The sequence below is a fragment of the Crassostrea angulata genome, chromosome 3, assembly GCF_025612915.1.
Source record: "Crassostrea angulata isolate pt1a10 chromosome 3, ASM2561291v2, whole genome shotgun sequence".
NCBI classification, from domain to species: Eukaryota; Metazoa; Mollusca; class Bivalvia; order Ostreida; family Ostreidae; genus Magallana; species Magallana angulata.
In genome coordinates, this window is record NC_069113.1 from 58,037,140 (window position 1) to 58,061,598 (window position 24,459).

The 24,459-nt window shown below is 36.9% G+C and overlaps 1 protein-coding gene across 19 annotated transcripts; it reads left to right on the forward strand.

The window, feature by feature from the left end:
* Positions 1-397: 397 nt before the first annotated feature.
* Positions 398-23,310, forward strand: LOC128175393 (casein kinase I-like). Of its 19 annotated transcripts, none has more exons than XM_052840967.1 (13): positions 398-891; positions 7,759-7,799; positions 9,170-9,239; positions 12,123-12,271; positions 12,367-12,601; positions 13,501-13,671; positions 14,342-14,487; positions 14,900-14,989; positions 15,557-15,577; positions 18,526-18,630; positions 19,101-19,130; positions 20,132-20,241; positions 21,170-23,310. In XM_052840967.1, the coding sequence occupies exons 1-13, from the start codon at positions 723-725 to the stop codon at positions 21,222-21,224; spliced, it is 1,392 nt and encodes a 463-aa protein (XP_052696927.1). In that variant the 5' UTR covers positions 398-722; the 3' UTR covers positions 21,225-23,310. The 19 variants fall into 19 exon arrangements, with proteins under 19 accessions (XP_052696927.1, XP_052696926.1, XP_052696924.1 ...); XM_052840966.1 differs by having other exon boundaries at positions 399-891; positions 14,342-14,496; positions 20,695-23,310; XM_052840964.1 differs by having other exon boundaries at positions 399-891; positions 14,342-14,496.
* The last annotated feature ends 1,149 nt before the right edge of the window (positions 23,311-24,459 follow it).

Sequence of the window (24,459 nt, forward strand, 5' to 3'; positions counted from 1 at the left end):
GTGATATATACCGGCTCGTTTTCTCAGAAACATAAATAACTTTTTAATTTGTACATGAACAGAAAGTTTTTCTGTATGGTGATCGCGTATTAGATTTTGCCAAATACAGAAATATTCGTTTTTGGTATCTCTGTCATACATATCAAATGTTTATTATAAATAAACCGACCGCCTGGTAACGGGAATCCCCGACTTGCGCACTTTGCCGGGCGGTCAATGTTCTTGTTCCGGTTTACACAGTCGCACAAAAATATAGTTCCTATTTATTGAAATCGTTCATTATTTCATTTATTTTGTCAAGAATAATTACCGTATCATTAAATCGGATGCAAAATACCAAAATTTATACGACTTTGTCACGAGTAAAACATTTTTATTTGTGTTGCGGAATAATTTATAATCGTCCGAGCAGCTGTAACGTAGTTCCCGATTGAGGAAACCATGATAAAATAACAAACATGTCATCGTCTTATTTTCTGAAAAATGAGTCGTGAAAATGATAGGATTAGTATGTGAGAAATAGATGGTTACTTTACAAACAGTGTAGTATGGGAAAAGTTCATCCACCTCCACCTGAATTCAAGGAAAACCTTGGATTGAGTTGGCATATCAGATGACCGAAGTCGTAAATGTGCTAAACGTGGAGATTCCATTGAAACGGTGAAAACAGACATTTGTTCGTCAAAGAATCAGAAATAGCGTATAAGTTGCTGAGAAATAGTATGCACTCTCAAGTGAGAGAGTACGAAGAAGCATCCAGATCTGGAAGAAAACAAAGTGCTCGCAGTATGCAGAACAGAACGGGGAGTTCAGCTGGCCCAATGATGGTGGGACCCAACTTCAGAGTGGGAAAGAAGATAGGATGTGGTAACTTTGGAGAGTTAAGACTGGGTAAGAATTTTTAAGACTGTATAAGTTAAGGGGAGGAATGTCCAGGGCAAGCTTTATGAGAGTGAGGGTAGTGTTTTCCATGAACAAAAGATTGAAAGGGTGTGGCAGTTAATGTCATAAAACTTGAAATGAAATCAATGCTTATCACTTTGTATTAGTGTGTGTCAAGTCAAACTATTTCCATGTGTCAGTCATTTATGTTCAAGTGTCGTTGTTGTATCCTGGTGTTCTCAGCCTGCCAGGGGTGAAGGACATCATGGTCTGAAGGGTAAACACATCAACAAAGTGGGGGATTTCAAGTGGCAATATTGTCTACTGTTAAAAATTTAAAAGATCTTCTTTGTAATAACCTTGAGCAAAGATGATTCAACACAAGAGTTTTCGAGGATCTTTATTATAGGTAGCTGGATGAAGGATGAACAGTTGAATGATACACTTTGGATTCTGATCAGATTATATGAAATGTTTCTGGATTTGAAACATAAATTTGAGATATGCATGTGTCATTATCTTGGAGTTGCCTTTGTATTGTGTTATAGAATTTTAAATATACCACTACTGTTTTTATGAAGTTATAATATTCTCATGAATATGCTACAAGTGATATAAATTGTTTGAGAGTTGCCTTTGTATTGTGTTATAGAATTTGAGATATACCACTACTGTTTTTATGAAGTTATAATATTCTCATGAATATGCTACAAGTGATATAAATTGTTTGAGAGTTGCCTTTGTATTGTGTTATAGAATTTGAGATATACCACTACTGTTTTTATGAAGTTATAATATTCTCATGAATATGCTACAAGTGATATAAATTGTTTGAGAGATAATCCATTAAATCTAGAGAGGTTTTGAACCAGAATCAATCTCACGCTTGTAAAACAAAGTTCTGACGTTCCCATCATTTTGAGAAAATCCCAAATTTCCAGCGTTCATTTTATTCTTCTTTGGAGCAACAATTTTTTGCCTCAGTATCTTCAGTTTTCTCATTCTTTCAGTGTTGTGTAAATGTTGAGACCTTTCCATGCATGTTCTTCCTTGGTTACACATTTTTTATGGTTTAATTAGGAAAGCCTTATGGTAATTTGTTAAAGTGTACTCATTTCAAAATTGATAGGTTAAAAAAATTAGACTGAGCTTTATCAAAGCCGTATATCTGTACAGATGAATGTATCATATTGTTATTTGTATAACATTCAATGAAATGTTTATGCCATATCAGAGAATTATAAGTTTTGAAAGTTATTAAATTTTCGGAAACCTGTTTAAGCACAAAAGATTTTATTAGATCTAATCATTGAATTTTTTGTGAAATAGGAACAATTGAATCAGAAAAGTGATGAAATGGTTTTTGGTAAACATCTTGAACTTCACATTGCATTGTGTAAAACTGTAAATGATGTATCTCTGATATTTCCATGTAATTTGGAGTGGTTTTGACGGACACCGTGAGGCTGTGTGATGTCTCCGATGTTGAGGTAGTCCGTTCTCAAGCTGTTTATACTTCCTGAATCTCTGTAGAGGAATCTCGACGTATGATTCAGTGTGTATCGCACAACACGACTGGAAATGGTTCAAATCAATAATTTCTGCAAATAACAAATTGATATCTATATGTTGGAGAAATTACCGTCCCAGATTCTTCCACTGAGTTGTAACGACTGGCTATTCACTTAATCTGTACTTAGCTAAAGCTTAAAAAGCCACAGAGTACAAAAAGCTTCAAATATTATGCAATGAACTGTATATATATGTTGCTGTTTTTTTTGTGTAGATGAACATGTAGATATCTATTTCATAAGTGGAGTTAATTTTCCCCATCATTTTGGGACAGGGCTTTATGATTGGGGGAAAAGAAGCCACAAAACTAAAAATTCAGGAAATTCATTTCAACACTCTAGAAAAAATATGAAATGTTGGTTGAATTGTGTTTGACAGCTCTGATTTCAGAGACATTCAGTTCTTGATATTCCTGTATTTGTTTTGATATTACATGACTTCACTCTGTGATGGCATTCCTGTATTTGTCTGGATATTACATGAATTTCACTCTTTGATCATGGTGATGGTGTGTTACAGTATTACTAGGTTAGGTTACATTTACACAGCTTCATATTATCCAGTAAACATTGAAAGAGATATTAGACAATTACAACACATGTTTTATATGATATGAATAAACATAACAGCAGGTGATTGTTCATAGATCCCTGTACATTGATATAACAATGATTGTAATTAGTATCTGTATTATAGCAATATGTACATGATGTATGTCCCTATACACCTGTCACTGAGGTTTAGTTATAAATACCCCTGTATATATAGTAGGATCATTGTATTACGAATCTCTATACAATATCGTACAATATAAATGACTGTTAGCCTAGACATCCCTGTACAGAAGAAGAAAGGATGTAGATATCCCTGTACAGTACACTCTGCTGTGCTCTGTGTACGGCTGACGGACAGCTAACGATGGCTCAGACATCCTGTCGCCTTCAATGACTTGCTTCCCTTCTGAGCGTCAACCCACAGTCTCTCTACAGCCACCAGGTCGAGCTCAGAGTTTAATTGTTAACCACGTTATTGTGACACTAGTCAATGCCGTATGTTTTTTGGGTGTTGATAAACAATGCTGTTATAATGTTTAATATTAATGTACAATATAACCTCGGTCTATAATTTATGAAGACAGTAGCAGGGGCCCAGAGTTCTTATGACTTCCCTCCATTATTATAATAAAATAAATGCACTATTATTGAGAATTGCAGTAGATATCGGTTGTTATGACAATCATGATGTGGAGTCACATGTACATGTACCTGTAGAGCTGGAGTCACATCTACATATACCTATAGAGGTTTTAGGCTTTGAATCTTGTGTACATACAAACTGTATGCTTTGTTTACATAAACATACCTGAGGCTTATGGTTCTTATCCTCTGTAATCCCTCAGTGAAGAGGCTGGCTGAATTCAGGTGTCTTTTTTGTGGATCAAAATCCAATATAATTGACAAGTGCAGGCTTTATTTTGAAAATTGATTGAAAACAAGTTAGAGTAAAAAGTAAAACTTATTTTAAAACGGTACTGAAAACATTGCTAGTTCACTTCTAAAGATATGACCCCAAAATTGCTTAGGAAGTAGAGGATTTCTCTGTCGGGCAGTCATTATGATTGCTGTGTAGTTGACCATGCATCATCAGTCCTGTTTTCTGGTGACTATAGAGGGGGTCTTTATATAGCCAGTGACTGTAGAGGGGGTCATCATATAGCCAGTGACTGTAGAGGGGGTCATCATATAGCCAGTGACTGTAGAGGGGGTCGTCATATAGCCAGTGACTGTAGAGGGGGTCGTCATATAGCCAGTGACTGTAGAGGGGGTCATCATATAGCCAGTGACTGTAGAGGGGATCATCATATAGCCAGTGACTGTAGAGGGGGTCATCATATAGCCAGTGACTGTAGAGGGGGTCGTCATATAGCCAGTGACTGTAGAGGGGGTCGTCATATAGCCAGTGACTGTAGAGGGGGTCATCATATAGCCAGTGACTATAGAGGGGGTCATCATATAGCCAGTGACTGTAGAGGGGGTCGTCATATAGCCGGTGACTGTAGAGGGGGTCGTCATATAGCCGGTGACTGTAGAGGGGGTCGTCATATAGCCGGTGACTGTAGAGGGGGTCGTCATATAGCCAGTGACTGTAGAGGGGGTCGTCATATAGCCAGTGACTGTAGAGGGGGTCATCATATAGCCAGTGACTGTAGAGGGGGTCGTCATATAGCCAGTGTCTGTAGAGGGGGTCGTCATATAGCCAGTGACTGTAGAGGGGGTCGTCATATAGCCAGTGACTGACTTTCTGTGTAGACAAAATTGTTATAAAGCCAGTGACTTTCTCTGCAGACAGGGTGGTTGTGTAGAGGGAAGTTCATGACCCTGATGTTGACAGAGGTGTACTAGTTAACTCATGGGCTTGTCTTTTTAATGCATTCCAATCAATACATATACACATTGTAACTACATTTACAGTCTATAGGAAATACTGTCTCTATGTGGCCATTATGCCAAGCCTCAGAATTCTAATTGTAATAAACTGTTATGGGTATTTGATGATAGGTTTATGTAACGGGAATCAATCTATTGGAACTCCTTGTGCTCCTCAGTGCTGGGTATATCGACCTTCTGTGTTGTCTAATCAGGCTAATTGTTCTCCCATTTACTTGACATTACTTTTAAAGAAAGTACTTCATGGTTAGTTGCCCCATACAACATGTAGAAGTATGCATGCATTCATGTAGATTGAGAAACCTCCCTCCATCCAGTGAACTTGTCATCACGGCCTTGAGTTGTGTATCAGGACAAGGCTCTCCTGTAGCTTCCTTTCTGCTGTCTACAGGCATGCCACAGATCTGCTGATTCAGCAGGTTTGGGGCCTCCACTGCACTTGTATGCACATATCGTTAATTTTATTGAGCTGAATGTACAGCTGTGTTTGTTGAGTGCTAATTGTGATGATTTATTGATGTTGTAATGTAGAAGTGGACAAACGACAGGTACTGAGACCTCAGTACTTCTCAGTCTGTGTGAACAAGGGATGTATTAATTATGTTACTCTGGACAATGGTCCAACACTGTCAGCTCTAGATTAATTGAACCAGCACTGACACCGTCCCTGCCTTACTCCAGTCCTTGGACTGTTTAATGAGACTTTTATGACCACTAATCTGCACACATGCTATAGCATTGTACTTTTAAAATCTAGCTCTGTAAGTCTCTTATGGATTACAATGGCTTCACAAGGAGTAGAGACAATAATGCAGACACCAGATCGAGTTATTGTGCAGGATTGTGTCAGTACTTCACTTTAAAGTTAGATTATCCTTTTCTCCCATTCTATGTTACATGTAACTGTACTAAATTTAGCTGAAAGTGTAGAAACTTTTAGGAAGAGAATAAGAGAGTGTGTAGAACTGTGATATTACCCTGGCACACACAGGGAGAGGTGCTATATAAGGGTAGGGGCTATATAAGACAGACACACAGGGATAGGGGCTATATAAGACAGACACACAGGGGTAGGGGCTATATAAGACAGACACAAAGGGGTAGGGGGTATATAAGACCGACACACAGGGATAGGGGCTATATAAGACAGACACACAGGGGTAGGGGCTATATAAGACAGACACACAGGGGTAGGGGCTATATAAGACCAACACACAGGGATAGGGGCTATATAAGACCGACACACAGGGGTAGGGGCTATATAAGACAATGGAGAGAGACAACTGTGATTCCTCACAGGCATTACTGGGGGCTCTGCTCTGTATTGATTTCCAGTGAGCTTCGCTGCAGATTGACAAATGACATGGAAGTAAAAGGTTGGACTCATGGCTCAGTGTTCAAGTTTGCAGAAATTTATGCATATATATGTATTAACCACTTCCATAACCCAGAACTGATGAATAAACAAGTATTGCTCATAGTCATAAGTAACCAACAACATTTCTACTGTACATTAGTTAGGGCCATGAAAAGCTTCTACATCTGTCCCTGAACTACTTTGAACTTTAAAAATTTATGAATAATTATTGTGTCCAAAAGATAAAATGGAGTACATGTACACAGAACAAAGGTCAGATTTGTGACAAGGAGGGGTGTGACGCCCTTAAAAGTGGCAGCTCCTCAGCGCCCAATAACGAGGCGTACCTGTTGTTACAGGTAGATCCAGGTATTGTAGCTCACCTGATGTATCAGATGTCCAATCTGTCTCAAACTCTCGGTCTGTCTCTGACTTTCCTTGTCATCTAATTCTGCCTGCATTTGGAAGCTTACAAAATAATCTGGTATAGAAGTCTTAGTTTCTGTTACATCTGAAATCATACAACTGCCTGTGAGCTTTGTACTCTTTCTGATGGAAGGCCCCCAGGCTTTTTTATCAAACACTTGAGTATAAGCGGGGAAATGGATTATATATATTGATCAGTGTGTACGTAGAGGTTTATCTTATATCGCCCCAGACATCCAGCAGATTTCTGTCATTATAACCACTCTTTTAGATGGTTCATTATAACGACTGTAAGGTGGTGAAGAAGGCTAACAATTTCTGTGTCTAGTTTTTACATACTTTGTTGACTGGTCATTTCTTCATTGATTTTTGTACTTGAAATTCTGAGCCCATTGTTGTTCATCTGCCTGATATTGATATTCATTTTAGCAAATCTAGAAACAAATATTTAAAATTAAAAAAAAACATTAGAAAGAGTTTCTGATTGAGCTGAACACCTTAATAGATATAGATATGACCTTTGACCTGAATAGTACAGTACAGGAGTTACAAGTACATTACAAGAGTTGTTGGTCTACGAGTACACGTGCCTCTGGTCATATCACAGTGTTGCTTTCTATGTATCTATCAATTTTATAAGATTTTTTATGAGTCAATCAATTGTCTAAGACACTGGGCAGCATTTTGTAAGAACAAATCCAGTTTTAAGTGGCAAACAACCAGACAGAACTAGTAATGTAAAAGTGATGGGGGAAGCATTGATTTCACGGCAGTCACAGATCACTGCCCAGATATCAAAACTTCTGTGTGTGTGTGTGGGGGGGGGGGGAGGTTGTCTGCACCCGAAACCTGTCTCCATATTCTTATTGTCATGTTCTTGTCACTGTGCAAAACAGATGACTAAACCATGTTTTGTATATGGTAGTAAAATGATTAGAATTCTTCCGTGAGCTCATTAATCCATTGACATGCATTGCATTGTTTCCTGACAGCTTACATAATATGACAAACATATTTAGTTCCGTGCTTATTTATAGGTTAATTAACTTATCATTTCTTTTTTCTTTTTTGCAGGGAAGAATCTGTACAACAATGAACATGTGGCTGTGAAATGTGTAAGTATAGAATTGTGTGAGCTGTGAAGTATTGGAGTCTGGAGTGGGGAGTGTTGAATGTTGAATGGGGGGGTGTTATGATCTATTCCCTGTACATTGCTGAGATAGAAGTCATACAGTGTTGTTTGTCTGTCTGTTTACATTCCACACTCCATGTCACTACACATCATAGTGGAAACCTCAGCCATAACAAGGCCGTGGACACTGTCTTCATCATCAACAACTTCAGCATTGATTCACCAATGGTGTCACAAACATGTTTACTCCCGATATGTCGAGATGTAGCACATCCTCATGATCAGACGCTGGTCTAGAGATACCTGATCATGTGAAGCTTTCTGTTACTTTGTATGGAACGACCAGTTAGAGATCACTACACTACACAATCTCTAGCGACCCCCTCCCCCTCCCCCAACCTCCCCCCCCCCCCCCACCTTGTTCCATAACTTGCACTGTTAATTATCCTAGCTTCCACAGGATCCAGTGTGATAAGATAACAAGTTTTGACTGCAGGTTATAATAACTAGTTGTGATAGTTTCTAAATCATCAGCTTAGCCAGATAGAGATGATTCATAACCTATACACAACTATTAGTGAACCTAATGTCTCCTGTTGGAATCAATAGTTTGAAGCTAAGCTAAATCTTATGTCAGTAAAAAAAATGGGTTTAATACAAGATAAGTTTTGCTGATAAGACAGCTAGAACAAAATCCCATGCTACAACAACCTTATAATCCTCACCTCTTTCACAATTTGTAATCGCCCTCAAAACAACACACCAAACCCTTAAAAGTGTGATACTCCCAGTCAAAAGGAAAAACAAATGCTACTCTGGACTCTGTGTTCAGTTACTTTGGGGGGGGGGGGGCATCAGTCCTAGCAATATTATAAAAGAGGTCCTAGAGGAACAGCTTTGTGAGAAGGAATGACAGGGTATCACTGTACTTTAACTTGTGTCCAAGTGTATGGGAAGATTGTTTTCCCCCCAAATATGACCTACTGAGTTCTACCACTGAACACAGAATAAATCTAATATGAATGAAGACTAATTTTAAGTGGTGAGTCTTACATTCAGACAGCCCAAAGCAAACAGAATATATATGAAGCATAATTAAAGGTAGAATGTAATGTAAAGAATCAGAAAACTTGGAGTTGATAGTGATTTTACAGCATTAGTCAGCCAATGTACATCAGACATGTTTATTTTTAGAATGATGCAATCATTGTCTCCTTTCCTTGTCTTAACAATATACCTTGTTATTCAAGTACACTATACATATGTTCCACTTTTTATTGCGGTTTAGATATAAGGTTCAGTTTTTACATGTTGGGTGCCCCTGTCTTTACCCTACTGTGTTATATTTTGTAGGAGCCCATGAAATCTCGAGCCCCCCAGCTACACCTGGAGTACAGATTCTACAAACAGCTGGGACAGTCAGGTAAGATAACTCTGTCAGTCCTAGATGTGGGGAGGGATCAATCTGATAGTGTTGGAGCTTGAAGAGAATGTGGTTCCACTGCTTTATTCTTTATGAAGGTCTATTAAAAGAACCTGCTTACATTTTTTGATTTGAAAAATTCATCAAATTACATTGTAGTACATAAGTATCATTAATATAATGGAAAATATTTGAAACATCATCTCATATTGATGAAATTATGGTTTGGAATATAAGACTTTTGAAATTATTGAATTTAAGGGTTAAAGGAATTGTATGTAGTGTGTATGTGGGCAGTGTTGACTGACCAAAAAATCCCTTGATCTGACTCCTCATCCCATTATCTCATAAGAATTCTGATTGGTCAGTTAAAAATTCCTTTCAGTCTTTAGGAAACATGCTGAGACAATTATTGGATTCTTTTAATCCCAAGCTGTGTAAATGTCAGACACTGAGGAAATGGAACTAGGGCTTTACGAGGACCTCTAGGGAAGCTCACATTGCCTCCTTACAGAGGTGTGATACAGCTGGGCATTATTTTATGTCCCGGGATTCTATTTCCTCAAGTTTGGTTATTTCTGGACTATTGTTAAATAAATGTACTTCTGTATGTCTAAATTATATTCATTGGGTCTAAATTATATATTCGTTCCCAACTTTGTAAGAATTAAAGATGTGCAAGGTGTCTGATTGCACCATATATCTCATCTGGTGAAAGGATACGGCTGAAAATAAAGAAATTTTGCATTACAAATGGCAGGCCAGAACATGGATGATTATGTTTTAAATGGTGTTCTGTTGAGTTCTGAATGAATCAAAGATGTCTATCCCCAATATCAATTTCTGATAGAAATTTTTCATTCCTATATATTTCTTCAGTTGAGTTAAAAAGAGGTTACATGTCTGATGTCGGTAAAGATTCCTTTAAAAATGTTTTCTTAATGTTGGTTTGAATTGCTCTTTAATGGTATTTTTTAATCATTCAAAAGTGGGACACAGTCTGGTTGAAACATGTCAAATAAATATAGGTATAGGTATCTAATTCTGCTTCAGGAATTAAAACCCCAGTGTGATTGTTAGGTTTAAAACTGTTAGTTTGCTTGCGAAATGAATGGTTTCGTAAAATGTGGTGTAAGATATGCCCAAGTAATATTTAAAACAATTTGTAAGAGAGTTTGTTTGTAAGAGAGATTCTGGTTAATTGCAGAATTAGGAGTTGTACAATAGGATTTTTAGCTGTGACTTAATTGATATTGACGGAAGTTATGCAGCACAAATCTGGAGGTCATTGTCCGTGAATTTAAAGTTCATTACAAACAATTGCCTGACGGAGGTGATGCATGAACTGACGCATCAATGTGCCCCCAGTCTAGTGGAGATTTTACTTCCTTTATTTCACTGTTAGTAACTGGGTCTTGAGTAAACTGTTTACTTAACAAAACAACACTGTTCATTTAGAGCCATTTAATGCTGTAGGAAACACCTCCTCTCATTGCCCCTACAACTGTACACAGGGGGTTCTGGGTGGTGGGCGGGGATTGTTGGGGGGTGGGGGTAAAGAGAGAGAGATAGAGAGATGCAGGTGACAGGCATTCTCTACACCAGTGCTAGAGCAGCACTGATTTTTCAGACAGCTTTGATATGACAAGCAGATTTGTTTACCATTATGAATGTCATATATGCATAGAAAAAATTCATATGATGAATTCCAGGAAAGAATTTCAGTGATGAAGAATTAATTAGGACTCTTGCTGAATTAATTGAGGTTTATTAATTTAGGCTCAAACTTTTGTACATTCCTGTGTTAAAAATTGACAGTTCATTAATGAATTTCAGCAATTTTTAGAATGTGACTTGTACACCTTAAAATGAAGTGAGCAGTGCCTTAAGGAAATGCCTGGTATATATTCCGCTAAGAATTTAATTTCTGCATATTGTGCCATGTCCAGCTTATTTCTTGCCTGTGTATTTCTGATAAATGATATGATTTCACACATGTACTTAGAAACATGTAGGGCCGTAGGTTGTAGACTGAAGGGATACTGGTGGGTTCCAGGGTCTGGGGGCCATATTACACTGGTCAGTGAGAGATTAGGAAAAAGGATCAGCAACTTTTAACTCTGGTCACTATTTGTGTTGACAACTGGATTCCATTTACCTGAACATGTTTACCTGTGTATCAAATAAAGTCCTGCACAATTCACAAGCTGTTGTCCTATACACGGTCAGCTGAGGACTTTTGACACCCCTACTCTCTGTTTGTTTAGCCAGTGTGGGGTCTGTGACTGAATTTAAACAGAACCTCTAGCCTGGCATTGAATTGGTGTTGTCTGTAACTGTTTTGATATCGATTTCAGATCTCAATAACCCACAAACAGTTAATGTTGGCTACAAAACAAGCCAGTCAATGACCCATTTTAATTCTCTTTGGGTCAGAATAATATTTAGTCCCTCTATCCAGCTATCATACGATGAATTGGGCCAAAGAAAAATGCAAGCTTCTGTTTTGGCACTTGTGTTTAATTTCAGTGAAAAAATTACCTGAGTTTATTTTCTGTACTAAATTTACGATTAAATATTCAGTTCACCTGACTGCACAGTTGGGAACATTACATGTAACAAGTTTTTCTGATTGCCCAACACCTTGTATACATGTATGTAACAGTTACATGGTTTTATCATGTTTATGTATACAAATAGTACAAGTCTGCCTTTTTCCCATTTAAGGGATTTTTTTTCATCAGTTAGAGTCTGTGTGAAAAGATGGTCGCTAATGACCTGACAGCAGGTCATGACATTCAACCAAGGTAATTGCTTTATAGAGGGGAGTATTCAGCCTCTGTAGAATACTACATGATTTGATTGGTGTTTTCTGATTTTCAGAGGGTATTCCCAATGTGTACTATTTTGGACCAAGTGCTAAGAACAATGCTTTGGTAATGGAGTTGTTGGGGCCAAGTTTAGAGGATTTATTCGACATTTGTGACAGAAAATTCACCCTCAAGACTGTGTTAATGATAGCCATACAGTTGGTAAGTGATTCAGCACTAGTCTTGTTTGTCAGTGGAAATAAAAACAGGTATATACAACTTGTAAGATTCTAACCCCACTGATCTTGTCATTTCAGATTTCTAGGATGGAGTTTGTGCATTCTAAACACTTGATTTATCGGGATGTGAAACCGGAGAATTTCTTAATAGGACGGCAGTCGACTAACAAACAACATATCATACATATAATAGACTTTGGTTTAGCCAAAGAGTACATTGACAGTGAAACTCACAAACATATACCGTACAGGGAACACAAGAGTTTGACAGGGACCGCCCGCTATATGAGCATTAACACACATCTAGGGAAAGGTACGTACCACAAACCTCTGATCAGATGTAAAAGTGACACATAATGCAGATAGAAAATAAAGTATTCATAATGGATGTAGAAGTGAAAATTTTATAATATTTGTGGAAGCAAGATTGTTTAATATGTACATGCAAAGTGAAAGTTGTTTGATATGTCCATGTAAAGTGTAAGTTGTTTGAAATGTACATGTAAAGTGTATGTCTATGAAAGTGTTTATTATACATAATTATGTAGAAGTAGAGGTCAAGTATTCATGGTGCATATAGTGGTGAAATATTTATGATATTTGTACAGAAGTGAAATTGTTCATTATAGATGCAAAGTGAAAGCATTCATTATACATATTCAATATAAATGTAAAAAATAATGTGATTTCCTAAGTTTATTTTGGGCATTGCTTTGAGGGATCCCTTAATGATCTGTCTATGTTCAGTAAGTCTGATATAAGTTGTCTGTTACACATTTTATCTCTCCTTAGCCAAATATTGCCCATATTACCTATTAAAGAGTACTCATGAGTGAAGGAAGTGTAGTGACCTTGAACCAAATTTTGGTTCATGGTCAAGATGGTAGCAGGTTTGAGTAAAATCCATATCCATATCTGGATTATATTTTCTTTGCCTTAAGCTTGTGTGTTACATTTTATAGTAGAAAGTTATGTGTTACATTTTATAGTAGGAAGTTGTGTGTTACATTTTATAGTAGGAAGTTGTGTGTTACATTTTATAGTAGGAAGTTGTGTGTTACATTTTATAGTAGGAAGTTGTGTGTTACATTTTATAGTAGGAAGTTTGTAGTGCATAAAGATAATTTTTTGCATATATATCCCTGTAAACAAGGACTTTGTACGACATGAATTCATTTACATTTTGGTAAATTCATTGTTTGCTTTTTGTAGAACAAAGTCGGCGAGACGATTTGGAGGCTTTAGGTCACATGTTTATGTACTTCCTGCGAGGAAGCCTACCGTGGCAGGGGCTGAAGGCAGACACACTGAAAGAACGCTACCAGAAGATTGGGGACACCAAACGGGCCACCCCCATAGAGGTCCTGTGTGAGAACTTCCCAGGTAAGTCTCACCTCCCCCCCACACCCCCAATGTAGGTCCTGTTGAGAACTTCCCAGGTAAGTCTCGGCTTCCCTCACATCCCCCAATATAGGTCCTGTGTGAGAACTTCCCAGGTAAGTCTCACTTCCCCCCACACATCCCCCAATATAGGTCCTTTGTAAGAACTTCCCAGGTAAATCTCACCTCCCCCCACACACCCCCCAATATAGGTCCTGTGTGAGAACTTCCCAAGTAAGTCTCGCCCCATAAAAATCCTGTATGAGAATTTTGCAAGATAATCTGTGCATATCCAAGATGATGTTGTTAAAAACTGACATGTTCAATAATAAACCTGTCCAAATCTATCTAGAAGGAACTTGTAGGTGTATACTATACAGATTTAATATTTCTGCCACTTTATGATGACAAGTTGTCACTTTACAGCACACCACTTTCTGTCTACTGTTTCTTTAATCCACTGTGTACCACAGTATAAAAGTGTAATGCTCAAACAGTGTTTAAGTCCTTGCAGAAAAAAATCTTTATATTTTCCTTATTAAACAGCTGTGTATATTCAAAGTTTCATAACTTGTACCTGATACAGAAAGAATACCCTTTAACAGATTTTGATTTTAATTGTCTTCATGCTTTCTCTTATACCCCTGTAGTAACTGTGTGTGTGTTTTTACAGAGGAGTTTGCCCAGTACCTGCGTTACGTGCGGCGGCTGGACTTCTTTGAGACGCCCGACTACGACTACCTGCGGCGACTCTTCACTGATCTCATGTACCAGAAGGGCTACGAGTGTGACTGGGACTTTGACTGGGTCGGCCGGCAGGTGAGTAAGGTAAAACTCTCTGTTACTCCCGCACTGGGGGAAAGCATTGTTGATTACCTTACTCTGTGCACTCATTGTGAAGTAGATTTATAAGCTCGACATTCTCTGCTAGTGTAAGAGAGTCCAGTTAAATAACAACCCATTGGGCCTATTTATCATATACATTGAAATATAAAGAAATCTTTAAAAAAAAATAAGCATGAATGTAAAATACCAATAAAAACTTTGCTTTAAAGATGTGTCACATGATAATTCCTTGATACTGGTGATAATGGTAATTTAGCTATTATTATATCAAGTTGTGTCACAGAAGAATTCCTATTTACTGGTGATTATGATAATATCTTAGCTCTATAAATTTGTGTAGTATGAGAATTATTGAACATTGGAGATACATTTCTTGTCTTCACAGTCCACTCCGGTGCCCATTCCCTCACAGGAAGCGATCGGACCCTCCAAACCGAGTGAGACCCCCGGACGGCACCACCCTCAACCAAAGAAGGTAACATAGGCCCCCCAAAAGGAATCTAGTGCGTGCCACTGACTGTTGGTCTGTGGTGACTATGTCGCCTCGTATCAGTCTGTCTGGTGACAATGTCACCTCGTTTCAGTCTGTCTTGTGACAATGTCGCCTCGTATCAGTCTGTCTGGTGACAATGTCGCCTCGTATCAGTCTGTCTGCATGAGCACTGGTTTTGAATTTGTACTGCTATGATTGACTCTCTGGATTTCTTTGGGGCTACAGTGTTTTTACTGATGCACACAATATGTAATTGGTTGAAGACACTCTGATCTTAGTGAACTTCTATGTCTGCAATACAAGCTGTGTGTTTCAAAAGCTTCTCTGCTTCATTCATCTTGGTGCATGTGTTCTTATTCACGAGCTGAAGCGAAGTTTCAGTGAAAACAAATGACCATACAAATTTTGTCAAGAGAAATTATCAAGGAAAGGGATGGCAGGGTGGATCAAGCTTAATTAGACATTAGACATGTACGTTTTGGAATAAAGTTGTAAACTGACTTGAGGGGATGTGTCTGCAAGGACTTTAATTGATTCATTTTTTTTCAGAGTAAACAACGGCCACACGAGGTAAGAAAACAGACCCCTTATATGTGATTTATCTTGATTCGGCCTTCATAGAGAAAAAAAAGCACCTGTTCATCTCCATATATTCTAGTATATACCAAAGACCTATTAAACCTATTAACCCAATTAATCCACAATATATGGAATAGGGTTTGTGGAAAGGAAAGCTATATGTGTGTACTAATTGCCATAATTCAAGAGTTTATTCAACAATGTAAGAAACTCCGTGATTGAAATCAACTTTCTTTTGATGGGGAAATATAGTAAGTTAGTTGATTGATATACAGAAAAATCTGCTATGAAATAACCTATGTAATTTTCTCCTCATTTGTCAATATAATTGTAATTCTCACGCTACTGCACAACTAGAAGCAAAACAATGTAAGGGGAACTAACTCTGGGTTATTTGGTTAAATATTTGAGAACACTTGAAGGTATATATACAGATACAAATATTTGGTGTAAGGAATATGCACAAAGCCCCGGTGACTTCTGGACCATACTGCTACATGTATATGTATCATGTTTTGTGTAGAAATATTCGTTTCAGCTCTTCACCCTACCCAAGCATTTGTTGTGCCTCTTTTGCATGATCTATTAATCTGCTTGATGATGTCAAAAGTCAATCTCTGAACTTGAAAATCTCACAAAAGTGTTGATAATTCAAAATATCAATTTAATTCTTTGAAAACTTTGGTTTGTTGTTGATGCATTTCAGATAAATAAAACATAATATAAGGATTCAAGTTCAGAGTTGATAATGTGCTGTTGTTGTAAGCATGTCTTGATGGCTTTGTAAAAAGGACAGAGCCTATATATAAAGGGCTGAATAGGAGGGGTTAACACAACTAATGATATTAGAGGTGTGTGAAATTTAAAAAAACACTCCATATTCCAGAATGATTTAGTGATATAATGAGATCATTTTGAAGTTGCACAATTCTTCATAACTATGCATTCATTTACATGATACTTAGGCATCTTTTTTAGATATCAAGGTGCTTTGGTCTCCTCTTATGTTATTGAGACATCATTCAAGTTGAGAATTAAGCTATTTACAGTAGATATACATGTAGATGTTACCAGACAACTGGTGTAGGAGATATTTTAACTTATTACTCTTATTGTATGTATATCGGTGAGATACCGAGACATTACCAGTGTTCTGGGTTTTTTTTTAATATTTAGAAACCATACTTTTCATTAATGAGATATAGAGACAGCATTGTGTTGACTTTGCACTAACACAAGAAATCCGACTATTTCCCTGATATCAAACCATTCTGAATGTGTTTCACTGTGTTGTGTAACAATGTGTGAATCTAATTTCTATTTATTCATCTGTACAGTATTGATAGTGACATCAAATTGGTTGAAAGGCTGTGATCACAATTTGAGCTGAACATTTTGAAATTTCATGCTGAACTCTGTGAGCTCAAATTTAAACTTCATTGACCTGTTAACAAGTGAGATACAACGCTTATGATTCTTTGTTATGTTGACTAGCTAGTGCTAGGATTTATTTTTTGTATAGAGATTTCTGAATAGAAAATAAAGTATCTTTTACTAAGCGAGATGTGACAAACAATAGAAACTGTTTGATTTTTTCCATAGTTAAGTTACATGCAGAAAAAAATATTTAAAGCATTTAACTCCAATATATATAACAAAAATATGCTAGGAGCCTTATCTGCATAAGAAGTATTTGTGAGTTTTCTTAACTGTGACTGAACAACTGACATCAGAATTGTGGTCGACCACTTTATTACACAAATATAAATACTTTTGTTGAGCTTGGTAAGCATTTAAAATGGAAAAATCAAAGTTTCCAACTAAAATATGGCCATGCCTTTAAATAGATTACTAATTAAAGTTATAGAAATTATTATGATTTAAGCTGTTTTTTCTGATACTTATTTTTGATGTTTGCTGTATTTTGCATTGTACAAGCTTTGTCATACATGTATGTATTTGTTTACAAACAACAGCTTTGATTTTGTTAACATGTTACATGTATTTGATTCATGGATGAAAAACAACAAGTGTCTTTTCTGCATTTTGTGATGTTGGTATGCATGCTGGCTATTAGAACTAGAATCAGGGGCCGACTACTCCATGTCCAGCTATCTGCTTCTGCTGATGTAATGCTTGGCTCTGTGTCGTTTTGTTTCATACTCAGCATCATGAAGTGTCTGTCTCATTAATTGATCTCTGAATTGTTGTACCAACTCATTAATGTATGAATGAGTCTCCTCCTCAGGACAGGCTGTCAGTCTTGCCACATAATAGAATCGCTAGTTTATTATGAAATCATTAGTTCCTCCTACAGAAATGTCTGAGGTTTGTTCAATGTAGTACCCAGTAATTATGTCGTATGTCATGATGCACCTTCATTCAGTGGGATGGATGATTAAGTACTCATCGTTTCTTTAACATGTTTTTGTGTCGGGCCAAAAAGAATTAATCTTTAGTCTCTTGGCAGCGAGATTTGAAAAGGGGAATAACTCAATTTTCCCCCTAAAACAGAAAATAAAGGGATGCCAGAGACACTAAACATTGATTTTCTTTGCCTTATATTGATGACTTTATAGGATCATGTAAAAACGGATTCTCTCCCATGCATAGAAGCTGACTTCCCTAACAACCCCTCCCTAGTTATCTCCTGCTGATTACTGAAACAATATTGTGTAAGGTGTCGCTGCCAACAGCAAGAGGAACATTTTGTGTACTGTAAGAGGTTCCTCAGCCATTTGTCCTGAAAATCTGTTCAAAATTATTTTTAGACAAGGTCTTTTATTTATTCTCTCATGCTTCAACAAACCAAAATAATGTCAGGTTTATTTTTCTGGCCATAACCCCCTGCTGGGCATGATAGAGAATTCACGTGATCCACATCTTCATCCTGTAATATAGCCATCATTCAACTCTGCATCACTGGTTTGCCGTTTCAGCCCGGTACTAATCAGAGGGGGCTAGCGTGGGGCGAGAGTTCCCGACACACCGCTCACTATCTGGGCGCCGGACTCGCGCCCGATAGACACGGGGGCTCAGTGCAGGTAATTTCTCAATTTCCCTCCATTTTTGTAGTGTTTGTCACTTTGGGAATTTTGTCCTGAATTTGCTATGAAGCCGACTTTGACTGTCGTACAACTATGCCTGGGATCCCGGTGAAGCTTGGAGATTTGAGCTTTATGCGTTTTAGTTAATATTTTTTACTTTTGGCTTGTACATCATGTATCTTGTACCATTTGTTCATTTTCCTATTAAATTTGCTATCATTTAATCAAGCAGTAGGTCAGTCTTTATCGTTGTATAAGTTTGCTTGTTTAAGCCATGTTTCACAAAATGATACATTCCTTGTTTCAGCGTCTGCTTAGAAGCAGGGGTGTGCATCCTGTTAAATTAATGATGACCAATGTAACAAGCTTGTCTAGTTAAGATCAATTCAATTGTTTACTCTCTGATCATAGATTATTATTTGTGCCTTTTCTGTTTCATTCAAGATTTTATTTTTTGTGTTCCACAGCCGTACCCAGCTCTGTTGTCACAATATACGGTATATTATCATGTGATATCTGTATTTTATCATGTGATATCTGTATCTGATCATGTGATATCTTTTGATCATGTGATATCTTTTGATCATGAATCTTATCATGTGATATCAATATAATATCAATACTTTATATTAAGTAATTGTGGATTTAGGAATTTTTTTGCAGTTTATCCAGAAAAGAAAATTGAAATGACATTCATATATTGGCAGATATTCACACTTCAAACTGATTACTGTGTTATAACGTGGCTTTAAGAGAACAAAAAATTGCCCTGCCAATTTTCAGCTTTTGAACCACGATAGAATTACTTGATGTTTGGTATTATAACAAGATATCAGTAAACTGTTCTACTCCAATCTACTCAATCATTTCTTACCACATATAAGAGATCACATGATCATGAGATATCGATACAAGTTCATATGATATCAGCTGTTTATCATGTGATATTCATAATGAATCATGTGATCGCTGTTTGTTTTGCACTGTCCCTCTCTGCTGCCTGGTACTGCTCACTATCTCCTCGTATACTAAGCTGTAACAACTCATACGTCTAATATCTAAGTAAAACAAAGAATACATATATCAAATGAATGATGTCTCAATATCCACGTCTATTGTCTGACGATGTTATGTAGCGGACTGTTATCACTTGACAATAACAATGTTTATGCTCCTGCCAACCACAGAAACATCTTGTATGACTGATCCCCAGTAATAGAACGAAGGCCTTATTGGATGCATTACATATATTTTATTTCACTCACATTTTTACATTTCTCTTATTGCTTCATGTATTTGTAAACTCGTGCAACAAACGTTTTTCAACTGGAAAATGACAGAATGATTTTTATTTAAGTACATGATTGCTGAAATTATGAGTAATAAATAAAAGAGTAAAATAAATCAAAAGGAATTATTAAAAGTCAGTAACTTTTAACATGGAAATAAAGCGTGTGGATATAGCTGTAGTGTTGACCATGAAGGGTTGGTTTTATAGGTGCTGAATTCCAACAATGGGGACGTGAACACAGAAGACAATGACATGGGCCAACACTCCACCCTACAGCTCAGCAAGGACCGGCAGGAGGAAGACAACAGCGAGACAAAGTAAGTAGGCCAAGGTCACTCAAGGTCAAGGTCCAGCCTCCCTCCCATGCTAACTAGACCAGGAAAAAAACAAAAAAAAAATTTGTTTTTTGTAATTTAGATTAATTATTTTACTACATTGTTGTTCCTGCATCAACTGTAAAAAATAAGAGCGTGGAACATCAGTCAAACATATGAGTTTCCTATAAAAAGAAATGTGCTATTAAAGTTACATGGTAGTGGGGCAAATTATGTAATTTTATATAATAAAAATTCCTCTTGTATATGGAAAACAAGCAGTGAGTCAATTGTTGAAAGTGAGAGAGAGAGCCTGTTGTTCAAAGTTAGGTTATTTCATCAATTTCCTCCATTTTCTATTTGATTATGTTGTATGTTATTTACTGCTGACTTGTTTACTGTCTGTTTTATTTCTCTAAAACTGTGCTAGTAGGCTTGAATCTTTGTTGCTTTCAGATGCTGTTTTTTCCGCCGACGCAAGAAAAAGAAGACCACTCGTTAACAAAGCATCTTTACTACAGTCAATTATTTTTATGGATTTTTTTGTTAAATAGTCTTTTAAAAGTTACAAACTTTTACATGTTGCCATCTCTGGTGTGTTTCTCCATTGTTGTTTTTTACTGCAATAAGATACTTGTGGTCATAGTTCAGTGAGTGAGAGTATTTTAAACCACTGGGAAATATCTGTGGGGTGTGGAGACCAGAGGCAGAGACAAGAGTCCGAGGGGAAGTGACTGTATTTTGTTATCTGTGTTATATTTTACAATGCCGTCATTATTTATACTAATTCCATTGTCACTGTGTGTGTGTTTGCGGAAGTGGCTAAATTCTTAGACTGGTCAAGAGAGTTTGGTCAGCGTACAAAAAAACTATAGTGGATGTAATGATTCATTTTGTGGCTGCACACATCCTCTTGTGATTCTCACCACAGGTGCTGTTGTTTCACACGGAGAAAGAGACCACGGAAAGGAAAGAGGCGGAAATGACAAGAACCGATGGTGGGGGACAATGTACGCTATTTCCCGTTAACGCCGGTCTTTGGAAGGGATCGTTCTTATTGCCAGCCCTCGGCTAGAGGCGCCATCAATTGGTCTTTTGAGTGAATCAGAAGACCCAAATCTCTGACCCATTCACTTCATGGATGGTTATTGTTAAGTACACACAGGGTTTCCCTGTCTGATAACTTGTCCAAATGAAGACCCTGTTCAGATGTTCCAATTATTGTACAAATTTGCCAAACAGCAATATATTTCTGAGGACTGAAGTGTGATAAATTGTTATTATAATACTTAGTAAATGTTTATTTTGCAAATTATATGAACTTATTAATAAGATCAATGAGATATTTGTAAGATGAAAGATTCCTGTAATCAGCTTGAGACAGTGGGAAACAATGGTTTATAGATGATGACTGCGTCATATTGCAGCCAGGCCTGTGTGTGTAGCAGAGGCTCGACTCTGTCGTCAGATGTGTGACGGTCTATGTTATATATGTGCCATTTTGTTTATCTCTTGAGTTCTTGCATCTCTCTCAAAAAAATCTGTAAACACCATCTTGCCAGCCTGTGTACAGTAGGGTGATCTACACCTGTCTGTGAGCGGGGTCAAGATAGGTAACTCTTCGCCTGTACAATAGATAGGAAATTCTACACCTGTACAATAAATAGGTAAATCTACACCTGTACAATATATAGGTAACCTTACGCCTGTACAATATAGTGACAAGTTAACTGTCTGTAAAACAGTGACACAGTGCTGTAAACCCAGAACCAGTGCCAAGGAACAGCTGTATCCCAAGTTCAAACAAACTCTGTTTGATATTTTTTTTGTTTACAACCATTTTAAATAGTTGTTTTTATTTACTTTTCATGCGGAAAATTAGATAAATTTTCCTCTCAAGAATGGCAGATGTATTATATGAAGAGCTTTTTGAAATGTACTGTACATACAGTTTTGTTTACATTTGATACCATGGTTCTTGTTTTCTCAGATTTATATACACCATTGTAGAATATGTATACAATTCACTTTCTTCTTTTGTCAATTTACCATCATTTGGGAAGAAACTCAATCAAGTATTCTGTCTCCGAGTCCATAACCAGCAATAGTAAGGGCCGCTTAGCAAATCTGGAATTGAATCAGACCAGCCCTATACGCTAATGTATAGGGACTCTGTATCTCTCCCTACACTGCCGTGTGGGCACTGATTTACACATGGCCAAAAGCTGTTAGCTTAGTTGTAGGATTCATAGCTACTGTAATGTAAACTAAATTATTTTCTTATTTCATTACTTTGATTTAGTTTCATAACTCGGTCGCTGAATACAGAAAATGTCATGATATTGTGATAGATAAATTTTAAATGAATTTTACATTTAATGAGAGAAATTCGGCTTGAAATAAATCAATTTTGGGGGGGGGGGGATTTTTTTTTAAAATTTAGATTTTGAAATGCAGAACCCATTTATTCTATTGCTAGAGTTTCTGATCACGTATTGAGACCACGACACTCGACTTGATGTTTGGCGGTGTGTGATGTTCCTAGGCTTAGATATTTTATATGTGTCCTAATTTCACACAACATTTGATGTTGTGTTGTAATTGGCATAAAAGAAAGTGTGTGTATCATAGGGCTTTCATGATTACAGAAAGTAATTCGAGAACAAATTGTGTCCACGAAGTGTAAGAAACCAAAGGTACCTTGTCAATAGAGTCAATATTGTCAAGGCATCAATGGTGGGTCACGTGATGTCTGGAAGGCGTACGATTGGTGGGAGGTGTATCTGTTTTTATGTATCATTTTAACAATTTGAATGAATTTCATTCTGATAAGTCTAAATCGTGTTTTTGCACAATAGTTCCTTTATAATTTATTTTCTGGACAAGTAATATGTTGGATGCGCGAGATCTCCGAGGCGGCCATTGTGAGAATGTTTGAATTGTTTTCTTAATCAGTATCCAATATAAAAACAGGTACATGTATAATCTTTTTGTGTTGAAGGGATGAGTGAATACACTGTCTGATAAAAAAAAAAATTAATTGTACTATCAGAAATAAATTTCAAACCTTTCCATAGTGTCTTTTGTTCTTATTTGTAGAGAACTTTAAATTTAATTTCTCTGTTGACAAGACTAAAGACAACCTTTTGTGAACACATATAATTTTCTCTAATAAACCAGGGAAATAACAACAACAATCACACATTCAGATAACGGTCAATAACATGTTTTTGACAAAGTTGTAATTACAAGGTAAGAAAAAAACACCCAATTGTTTATTGACGTCATTTGGCTCTCTTGTAAAGTAATTCATGGGACATTATAAGGGCCTGGTGAGATGAAAGGACTGAGGCGTGCTGACGCCCGTAACTTGTGCTGATTCCTCATGATCAGGTCTAAAGTGTGATACTGAACAATGAACGTTACGGATTTACAAAGCAAACATAAGGGGGAAATAAACACTGAATGAGTAAATACATGTATATCCAAATGAGAAATATTACATGTATAAATAGTCTGGACTCAACACTTTTGTGATGAGGAATGCACCGATGTTAATCAACTTTTCGATAATTCAAATAAACAAATTATAAATGACTCACCAAAGCAAAATCTTTATCAGACACCTCAAAACAATTACAGGAGACAACAGGGAGGAGATATGGTATACACCAGATAAAGAGAAGCATTTTAAAAACATTCCAGCAAACGAAAATCAACAGCATAAAAAATATCGACTACTTTTAAAACCTTGCTAATGAATATCCATTTACGTATAATTCATTTGCAAATTACATTGATTCAGATAGTCCCATGTTTGAATGATTCAACACCGATATTACTGCACTAGTATACGAAAACTGAGAACAAATGAAAGCCCAGGAAACGACCAGTTAATCAACGGATACTTTATGAATTCAGCGACTTACTTATCCCTGTACCAATGAGCCTTTGAAAAATGCAATTCCCCGGCATATTCCCACTTCCGTGGTCCAAATCAATTGTATTAATCCCAATTCCCAAAAAAGGAAACAACACTGACTCCAAAATCAGTTTCAATTGATTGTTTTCATCACATTTGGACGATTTTAATAAAAACTACACATACATATGTGAAAGAAATACGTTATCAATTGTAATCAACTACAGGGGAAAATATCCTTGATTTCTCATTGTACGCTATCATTCACTATCAAAGTGTAGAAAAAGGGGGGGGGGTGC

Bases quoted from the DNA above. Each gene is read 5' to 3' on its own strand.
- LOC128175393 (XM_052840964.1), top strand. From the start codon at position 723: ATGCACTCTCAAGTGAGAGAGTACGAAGAAGCATCCAGATCTGGAAGA. The intron at 14,990-15,556 runs GTAACATAGGCC...ATTTTTTTTCAG, and splicing joins ACCACCCTCAACCAAAGAAG to AGTAAACAACGGCCACACGA. The intron at 18,631-19,100 runs GTAATTTCTCAA...TGTGTTCCACAG, and splicing joins GACACGGGGGCTCAGTGCAG to CCGTACCCAGCTCTGTTGTC.